At 33.7% G+C, this 10797-nt stretch overlaps 1 protein-coding gene across 1 annotated transcript; it reads left to right on the top strand.

Annotated features, from left to right (window-relative positions):
* Nucleotides 1–517: 517 nt before the first annotated feature.
* LOC121417759 lies at nt 518–8104 on the top strand. Its single transcript, XM_041611491.1, has 5 exons — nt 518–731; nt 1343–1477; nt 2542–2695; nt 3291–3324; nt 7831–8104. The coding sequence occupies exons 1-5, from the start codon at nt 666–668 to the stop codon at nt 8102–8104; spliced, it is 663 nt and encodes a 220-aa protein (XP_041467425.1). The 5' UTR covers nt 518–665.
* The last annotated feature ends 2693 nt before the right edge of the window (nt 8105–10797 follow it).

Raw genomic sequence — 10797 nt, 5'->3', positions numbered from 1 at the left:
TCTCAATAATGGTTGTTTTCAGAGTTATTTTTTTAGTTCTGATACAGGTTCTTGACTTCTTGTACACATGTTTAATCTTGGTTTGAGAATTTTTTAAATCGGCTGCTCACAAATTCAAATAATACCTTTAACCTCGGCTACGCCTATATTTAGTTGATGCGCGTACCAGTTAACAGCCACCTTTACTTGGGATCTCTACTGGAATCTCTCAATGTCATAAACAATTATCATAACAAATAAATTAATTATATTTCTTGTAATATGTATTTTTCTGACACTTTGGCTTTAAGAATATTGAAGTTTGACTACTATATGACATTTTAAGTAAATTTCTCTAAAGCAATGGAAAGTGGTTCTTGGAAAGGAAAGCACGCTTTGGAATTTTGGAATAAATTGATAGAGCCTTTAACTATTATCTGGGCCGCTTTAAAACCGAAATTAAGAACTTATTCGAAAAAATTACCTTCGTCATCCAATTGAGTAATTTTGACTTTATTCCTTTGCAATTCGAAGGTTTATTTGGTTTTAGAAACCTGGCAAACCCCACATCAAAAATCTCAAGAAATGAGATCACTTTCCACACGCGGCATCTACAAGTGTTTGCCCTATCATCAAAAAATCTCCAGGGACTCCAGCTGACATGTGCAATTTTCCAGCCAGTAATCATGGATCCTACACAGAATCCGACTCTTCGCATTTTCATACTGCATCCTTGTATGAACTATGTACAGGTATATATAATAGTACTTACAAGTGAGTCTGTTGCGGAAATATTGAAAGATATTCCCGAAAGCTTATAAGGAATGTGAAATTTAGACCGGGCCAAAGCACGGATTCTAACAAACTGGATTTTTCTTTTTGTTATTCATTTCTTAATGATAATGTTCCATCTTTGCATTTTCTTTGTTCGATTTCTTTATTTCGCTTCTCTTTACTTTTTGTATTTTTCTTTGATTTTATTTTTGTTATCTTCTTGCTTTTTTCCCTTTCTCTCTTATTGTCATTTCTTTCTTTATGTCTTTCTGTTTTTATTTATTCTCATCTATCAATAAACTAAAACTCTCTTTGTTTTTTGCCCGCAAATTATTGCACGTATAAGGCATTGTCCTTACTTAAGCCTTCAGTCATATTAAGGATCGGTAAAATCGCAAGGTTGATCTAATAAAGCATAATATCATTTTATTTCCTCCAAATTATCTGTTACATGGCATTCACATTCCCATGATCCAATGATTGATTGAAAAGTGCCTTACACTTTTTAGGGGGGGGGGGGCGATTCTCAAAATTGAAAATAGACTTTCAGAATCACGTTGCACATGATTTTTTTTTGTTATTGTTTCAGGATGTAGTGAGAACAGAAAAGTGTTCGCCAGTCGCCTACTGCCCAGTCATGGAAGAGTTAAAGTTCTCTATAGATTCAACAACAAGAGACTTAAGAATCGTTTGCTGCATCGGAACTGCAAAGATAAAAAAAATAGTGATATTTTTTTCAAATATGATTAACAAGACAATATGCATTGGAAGATGTCAATAAAAAGATAAATGTACATTAATTTTTAACATTGTACGAAATTCTAGCTGTAGAACTTATAGAGATGGAATAATAAAATTATTATAAGGTCCCTAGCTAACACATTGGCTATGCTATTCCCTAACGCACTTGTCGTAGGTTAACGAGGGTAAGGTTCCAATATGGTCTGAATTGCTTGAATGATTATTGAGTATTGATTATTTTCTTAACAATTACACAACATGCATGTAGATAATGCAAATAATTGATCAATTAGAGATATTGTAAAGAAACGTTTCGGGGTCTAAAGTTTGAAATAAAAAATACAATATTTTCATTATCAAATGCTTGCACCATCGCGGGGGCCGCGGGAGGTCCTTGACGATAGGGGATTGGGCTCAACAATTTGATGGGCATTTTCACTTTTTATACATCCTTCATCACTATCCGCACCATCATTATCATTATTATGTCATAATCACCATCGCCATCATAATCAGCATAATCACAACCATAACCATAATCCCACTATAACTCCCACCAACATCATCACCACCATCATCATTATCATCATCCTCATCAAAATCATCATTATCACCATCATAATCATCATCATCACCATTATTATCATTATCACCACCACATTCGCACAGCAGTCAATCATCATTATCATCTTCAGCGCCAACATCATCGTCATCACCACCATCCTCATGATCATCGTAATTATCATCATCACCATCATTATTACCAAAATCTTTATCGTCACAACGATTTATGAATATCGGTTTCATCATTACCACCGTTAACTATTATCACCATCATTGTCATCATGATCATCCATTATTACCACTATGATCATCAATGATCATTGGTATTATTACCATCATCTTTTTTGTTGTTGTTGAAATCTTAAAGAAGCTCTGTTCTGCCTTTCTCTTAATATTGCATTTTCATTTCGTAATAGCCACTTCTCTGAATTCATAACTCCTGTTTAAAATTCTAGTTCTCACCTTCCTTTTCCTCTAACCAAGATGCCCATTAAGGATGTACTAAGCGGAAGGATAAGCCGTGTAGACTTCGAGCTTCTGTTCACTCCCAATGAGAAAGGAAAGAAGAAAGTCGAGATGACCATTCAGGAAGGGTCAAAAATATATGCAGAAAGCAAGTTCGAGACCTCAATAGAAGGTAAACACATGACTTGAAACAAAATCAGCATAATTTACACAGCATAATTAATTCTTTCGTGCAGATTAACCAAAAAATGTTTTTTAGTAATCAATTCAATTAGTTGATCCCACCTTGATTCTAACAACACCTCTGAAGATGAATTGTAAACGCTATACATTATTGGTAATATTATATTTGTCACCCCTCCCTTTTCCCCTCTGCCCCCCCCCAAAAAAAAAACTATCATTATTTTTATTGTATTCTGTTTTCCTTATATTTAAACACGGGTGATGACTAATTTGTTACGTGAAAATAATATAATGATATAGGATAAGGAGGCTGATTTTTTGTATTCATCGTCAATTTTCGCTATGCTTTTAAAGGGCAAAACATTTTCCTTTTTCTTCACTTCTTTTATTCATGTCTTTGCTGTAGCCCCATGCCTTTACTGACAAAAAATAATATGTATTGTGTTGGTATTAAAGAGGGAAATACGAAAGGATTTAAAACTAAATAATAGGTAGCCTGATGATTTTCTCTGCAATGTTTATGTCTGAAATATGTACAGCAATTTAAACATCTATATTTTATATTTCTTCTATGTCTGATACAGATGAACCAGATTATACGCGAGATCAAAAGGACTCGTAAGTATGGAACTTATGTTTTATTTTAATCAATGATAGACCCAAATTGATAATGATGATAATAATGGTTTATGATAATAATAATAATGATAGTAATAATAATAATGCAAGTAATACTAATAATAATATTAATACTTTGTTTTTCATATAACAGCCGGGGAAGGATTCTTCGAGCTATGTGGGTATGAGGGTGTGTTTGGGGTGGCACGTCGGCTCTCGTCGTATACGAAAAGTACTACACAAGAGAAAATATATATAATTTACTCAAATTTTTTGTTACCTGACGGTATGATGTAGTTTATTTGAGGTTTGGGATGCTTCTGTAGCCAATCGTACATCATAGTGGAATATCACACATTAGCTACACCCCTGTTACGATATTAAACAGATATCCAAGAAATGACAAAAATTATTTAGTTTAAATATTTATTTTTATTTTATTTACATGATATAGAGCAAAAAGTAAACACAATTTACCTTATGTATCTTGAAGAGTCAGTTCTGGTTGATAATAATAACAAAATCCTAATTGGCAAGGAGTTCTTAAACTAAAGTCCATAAAGCTGGTCATGGTGAAATTGATGTTGAAATGCGATGGATAATTAGGGTTATTGTAATTATTTAAACATGTCCATGAAGACCAGGGTGACCAGACGTCCCGTATTTCCCGGGATTGTCCCGTATTTTGCTTCTTTGTCCCGGCGTCCCGACAAACCCTTCCCGGGACGCCTATTTGTCCCGTATTTCAGAATAATGACCAAAATATATTAAAAGTGACGAATTTTCATCCAAATAACCTACATATGACGAAGCAGAGACAATGAAATTGATGAATAAACTTATGCAAGTTCTGCGGTGATTTTCTTGCTAACCCCAATACATCGCAAACGAACTGGCCTCCTGCCATTGTGTGGCAGGCTACTATAGCTAGGCATGTAGGATCGGAGCAGATTCTCTCCATCAAACATGCGAAAATAATCACAAAAATGTACACAATTTGTATAATGATATTTTGGGTTCTCAGATTACTGATTTGGAGATGTGATCGGAGGAACAAGTTCTTGAGTTTATAGATCTAGTTGTTTAAGCCTTCGTTTTGAGTCTTGTTGTGTATGATGCTGCGATGCTTCATCTAATTTTTAAATAAAAAGAAAATCACTATGAAATTTTATTCATTTCTAAAACTTTTTTTAGTTTTAAAAATATATTTGAAAAACACCAAATATCATTATGAATTTTTGTTAGATGATTGGATTTTTTTGTTTGCTTGAAGTCTGAACTTCTTTCCTCTTTCTTACTTTTCTATCCTTCTTTCTTCATCCTTCTACCCTTCCTGCTTGCCCATTTTTGTTCCATCTATCTTTATTTCCTGATCCTTTCTCTCTCTCTCTCTGTTCATTTTTCTTTCTTTTCGCCTTTTCTTACCTGTCTTTATCAAATTTCCTTTTTTTATTTCCTTCATTCTTTCTTTCAACTTTTTTTCTCCCCTCCCTTCCTCTCCTTTTTCTTTTAATTCTTTCTCTGCTTCCATTATGTTTTCATTCCTCCTCACTTCATTCTTTCTCCCTCTCTTTCCTCCTTTCATTCTTTATTTTATTTTCAATTCTGATTCTTTCCCTTATTCTTTCTCTTCCTTCCTTCACACATGTATTCTTCTTCCATTCCTTTCTTTTTCTTTCTTTCGGTATTCCATTCTTTTTATTCTTTCTTTCATCGTTTTATTCTAACTTTGTTTTATTTATTTTTTTCATTTTCCCTTCATTTTCCCCTTCATTTTTTCTTACTTTCGTATTTTCTTTCTCTCCTTCATTCTTTCGTTCACCCTCCCTTCCAATTCTTTATAATTTTTCACAGGTGTAACACTGTGTAACCTTCTTTGTTGATCTTTTTTGTCGATTGTCCCATATTTCATTTTGTGAAATCTGGTCACCCTGATGAAGACGAAGTTGGTGATGATAAACAATTGATTTCAGCAATCCATTGGTTGAAACAAGTTATGTAGGACAGGTTGATCATCTGAATGAGATATGATAATGCCTTTCACTAAAATAGCAAACAGTTCATTAATGGTTTCCAAATTCTGAATTCTAGATGGTAATCTGATCTGACATTATACTTGAAGAAACTGTCAGCTTTATATATATATTTATATATATATAAATATATATATATATTTACATTTCCAAATCTGACCCATTGGTCAGATACATAAACTTTTGCTTGATTCCGTATGCACAAAAATGAGCGACTAAATGTTTTGGCTAGTAAGTACAAGCAATTTCTAAACGACGGCTAGCACTCTTTGACAATTCAGCATTGCTTAAATGCGTATGCATAAAGAGAACATTTTACTTGTGCGTGTAAGCACTTGCTCAGGGGTTTTCAAGCTCCGTCAGAGCAGCTTTCAAGAGCGAGTGCTTGATCAGGGTGTTCGCGTCTTAAATGATTTGTATGTACCTCGGAAAGAACCAAACCTCCTTTTAATGTTTTATTCCTAGTAAGTGCAAATCCACAAATGTATCATTATTACTTTTGACTGATTTAAGTGCCTACTATCCATGAAGTATATTTTCATTTGAATTTTGTCACCATTGATTTCCATCGAAAAAGTTGGAAAACATGTTTATATTGCCATGATATTTAATTTTACATGGGGATCCTAAAAACGTGTCGAGGTCAAGATTTAGTACTTTTGAATATTTATTTGAATATTAACAGCTGATCGTATGCATTAATTATCATTAGGTCCTATTATTCAAAATTAATTTCGAGGAGTTAAAAAACAATTTAAATAAATATTGTACCAATGCTTCGGTACTGCAATTAATTGGAGGGAATCGGTAAAATTCAGTCATGCTTCTACCACACAATACAAGAAACGATATGCCCTACTTAATAAAAGTAAAAGTCAAGTTCAGGGGTGGTCCATGCTAGATATATACACAGAGTAGAACTCCCTGAGCAAAACGTTGAAAATTTCATCAAAATCGGATAACAAATAATAAAGTTATTGAACTTTAACATTAAGCAATATTTTGTGAAAACAGTCGTCATGAATATTCATTAGGTGAGCTGATGATGTCACATCTCCACCTTCTGTTTTCTTATGTTATTACATAAAATCATGTTTTTTTTTCATTATTTCATACTGTCACGTGGGAAGTGACTTTTTTTAATTATTTATCTACTGCTACTTGACACCAAATAAGGAATACGTAAAAAACGAGGATAGCAGTTATGAAAGATTTATTCAAAGCTCTTAAATCATTCTGTGGTTTCCTTTGATTTCTTTTACAATGATTTACATGAAAATATACATGGATATGGATTATGGATAACAAAATATAACTTAACTTAAACGGTAATCGTTGATGTGAGCCCCCACCATCCTATCTAGTCTGACATGCCCCACTCGGCCCTGGTGATCGGTCCAATTCCTGGCCTCCGCAGGTTTCGATTCTCTTCCACTCGGGCTCGGCCTCCGCAGACTGTGTTACCCCTCGATGAGTAGCCCCTGATAAGAGAGATGTGGCTTCAACGAATTAGTGGACGAGATCGATCCCCAATGATGACATGAATTTTGACCAGTCATGTCGGTGGAGAACCGGCGGCAGCTGGGGTCGTTATCTCGTCACCGACGTAGTCCCTCAGTTATAACTTAAAACTGCCTACACGAACATCTGTCATGTCTGTAGTCTATTCTGGCTTAGGTGGTTCTCCTCGAATTACTAAAATTAACCTCCTAATATACCCTACCGTTACTAGGACTAACTGTGAAATTTCTATTAAGTAATTCAAAGAATTTCAATGACAGATGAGTACATAAAGCAACACATTTTTAATAACAAGGGACTTCCTGTGCATTTGTATACCTATATTCATCCATGCTAAAGCACAGTATTAACTATTTACGACACCTGTATGAAGATGCTTAGCAGTACGAAATATTTTTAACACTTGAACAAAATATGGCATCCACCTGATTTTGTACTATAGGGGGGGGGGTATCAAACGTTTCCAACGCTTGCCTTTGAAACATCCAAAACGTATGTACATTTAAACATCAATTGAAACATTACAATTGTATTAAATTTCTTTCCTGACACATACTTGTTGAATAAAATGTCTCCCTTATAATGAAATAAGTTGCAGCAATAACTATCTGATGCACTTAATCAGTTGTCAATCCAATTTTTTTAGTTCTTGGAGAAAAAAAATGAATAAACCAAATTTCATATAATAAAAGACAAAAGAATAAGTGGAGACGTGACATCATCAGCCCACCTAATGAATATTCATGACGACTGTTTTTACAAAATATTACTGAACTTTGAAATTCAATAACTTTGCTATTTATTGTCCGATTTTGACGAAATTTTCAGCATTTTGCGCAGTAAATTCTACTCTATTTATTAAGCTATAAATACTTTCAGCCTGGACCACCCCTTTAATGTTACTCAAATAAGGGTAATGTATTGTTGTGCATACCATTCCATTTACTTGTAGACATGGTCATTTGCAGTACGTGCCCGACAGCATTTTAAAGATCTTGGCAGAAGAAATCCGATCACCGAAAGAATTGAAGTCCCTTGCCTACCAGCTTGGATTCTCTCCATCAGCTACAAAGAAATACCTCAACCAACCTGAGTTATCCATGGAAGTGCTTCGTGATTGGAGGCGCCGGGTTCGACCAAGTCAACAGATTGACGAGCTTCATGAAGCCTTGAAAAATGCTGGACTAGGACAGTCAGCAGAAATCTTCTTACCTGAACGTAAGTAGGCCATTTTGATTTATAAATTCGTAGCACACAGTCAAGAATTTATATCAATACCATGCTACATTAATCTCATTTTGATTTTAACATATTCCACCCCTATGTCTATCACAGTCTATCTAAAATCCGAGGATGATTCGCATAAAGCAGTAAAGTTGTACACCTTTTAGTTGACACGGCATTTGTTCATGCAACAATTGTTCTGGGATTAATTTTACAGGGCTAAAGTAGTAGAGTTGAAATAGGGTTTTATGTAAGTTTAGAGTTAAGGTAGGGTAAAGTGTTAAACACAAGGTTTAAGTTGGTCATTCGCTTAGTGTGTGGAATGTAGAGCGGAGCAATAACATTGTCGCAAGAGCAGATGCCAAGGAACAAATTTGAACCATGAATTCAATATTTTTATCGCACACAATGACACTTTTACCACTTACATTTTCATTGCCGTGTGGTTTATATAAGAGTGACATTTCCCCCCTAAAAAATATATATTTTTCATTTTTTTCTTTTCGTTTGTTCTCATCAACAATGTTGTTATAGTCACCACGACATCGAAGGCGCAGTTTTCACATACCCGAAAATTATTTGAGTCAAAGAAGTAAGAGATTTCCCCACGAGAATTATGTAGAGAGCTGAACGAGATTGATGAAGAGAGCTGAGGTACTGACAGCTGTACGATGGAACGCCCAAGGAGTTTTTCGTGTTACGATTTGAAACATTAACTAAATAACATCGTGCATTATATACAACTTATTTTATTTCAAGAAAAGCAGTGATATTCACTGCAAAGAGTTAATTAAAAATATTGTATGCTAATATGACAGAGAACAAGAATATATCACAATTTCAATTAGGTGATATAAAAAGCAGTTTCTAATTGATCAAATAATCTCAGCATTCCGATACAATGATGTACTGCTTTTTCTTCCAAACAATCATGTTTTTTATATTGAATTGTTTAGTCATACACCTCATATGCCATCATACCATGCATACTACATGTATTTACACGTTATATTGATACTATCGTACAACCTTTATTAAGTATCATGTTGTTTTATCTAGCGACATCATAGCCGATATTTTTTTATCGTTCTTCTTGTGTGTTTTTTTATATCTTCTTCCTGTATTGAAACACTAATACTTGTTTTTACCATGACACTAATATTTGTTTTGTATGATTTAAATTTTGAGAATACATTATCACCAACATTTCAGATACTATATAGGGTTATCGAAAGCCTGTCCCTTTTGCATTTGAACATTATATGTAATATGATTTATTGTATATAGCCCCAAAGTTATCTAATATTTTTTATCATTCTCTCTTTCCAGTAAGCCTACTGCGATACAGTTATATACCATGATATAAAGTCTAACATTTACACAGATTAGACCTACATGTATTTGCATTCTGTAGTTTGCACCCAACCATTCCTCCTGTGTAGATTCGAGTCCATATTTAATGTATGTACACCTTTTTTTAGTCTACAGTCTACATGTTGTCTATAGTGAATTTACATTGCAGTCTTTGTCATATTACTTTACTTTTTTATCATTCTCTCTTTCCAGTAAGCCTACTGCAATACAGTTATATACCATGATATAAAGTCTAACATTTACACAGATTAGACCTACATGTATTTGCATTCTGTAGTTTGCACCCAACCATTCCTCCTGTGTAGATTCGAGTCCATATTTAATGTTATATCATAATTATCATAGTTATAATGTACATGTACATATTATTAAGGCCGATATGATTATTTTACTCATGATCTTTTTTTCACACTGAGCCTAGAGTTATTTCCAGCGCCCGTAACACAAAGCTTAGTAATGATCGTAGAAACACTTATCTACGTTTGACTCCATTGACTACAATACATAATCAATTGTGGAAATAAAGCTTACGATCAATCGCTAACTTTTGTGTGACACGACCCAGATCTTTCGCAGTTGTTTTGTTCGAGTCCGAATGTACAGTCTTATTTCAGTTTCTTTGTTGAATTCATATAACTCACTTTGTTTTATAATATACACATTTTTGTAGGGAGAAATGATTCTTTTATTATTCTTTACTTTTTTTACAATCAGCCTAAATGCGTTTGTTTCCTGATTTCACCATGATTTAGCCAAGAATAGTAATTATACTAATGCAAAATTGTATATACAAGCAAACGTTTGTAAACTTTTGTGAAGGTTAATTTGCAGATTTTGTTTATATCTGCAGTGTTATTCACGAGAATCTGTGCAAGTAAGGCGAGCACCATGATAGTCTATGGAAGTATTTTTTTATAATATAATTACACCGCTGCTATTATTATTTAAGCGTAATATTAGGTTTGTTTCCAGATGGCATCATGATCTAGCTAAGAATATGAACTTAAGTGTAGTTTACTTTAATTCGCAGATTTTTTTTAATATCTGTAGTATAAAATCAACTTAACCTTTACTAGGCGAGCACCAATAGAGTCTTTGGATAATATGTATAGATACACACCAGTGATATTATCATTAAAGCGCGATTGTACGTATGTTTCGTGATATTATTCTGATTTCGCCATGTTAGCTATAAGAAATGCAACTTAATTGTACTTTACTTTAATTTGTATATTTTTTATATCGTATATATACACAAATGGATCTTTACTAGGAAAGCAACATTAGAGTCTATGGATCTTACTACCCAGCAATTTTGTGA

This window comes from Lytechinus variegatus, chromosome 6 (assembly GCF_018143015.1).
Source record: "Lytechinus variegatus isolate NC3 chromosome 6, Lvar_3.0, whole genome shotgun sequence".
In the NCBI taxonomy this organism is placed as follows: Eukaryota; Metazoa; Echinodermata; class Echinoidea; order Temnopleuroida; family Toxopneustidae; genus Lytechinus; species Lytechinus variegatus.
The sequence above is the reverse complement of the archived record's forward strand: the minus strand, read 5'-3'. Positions and strand labels throughout refer to the sequence as shown.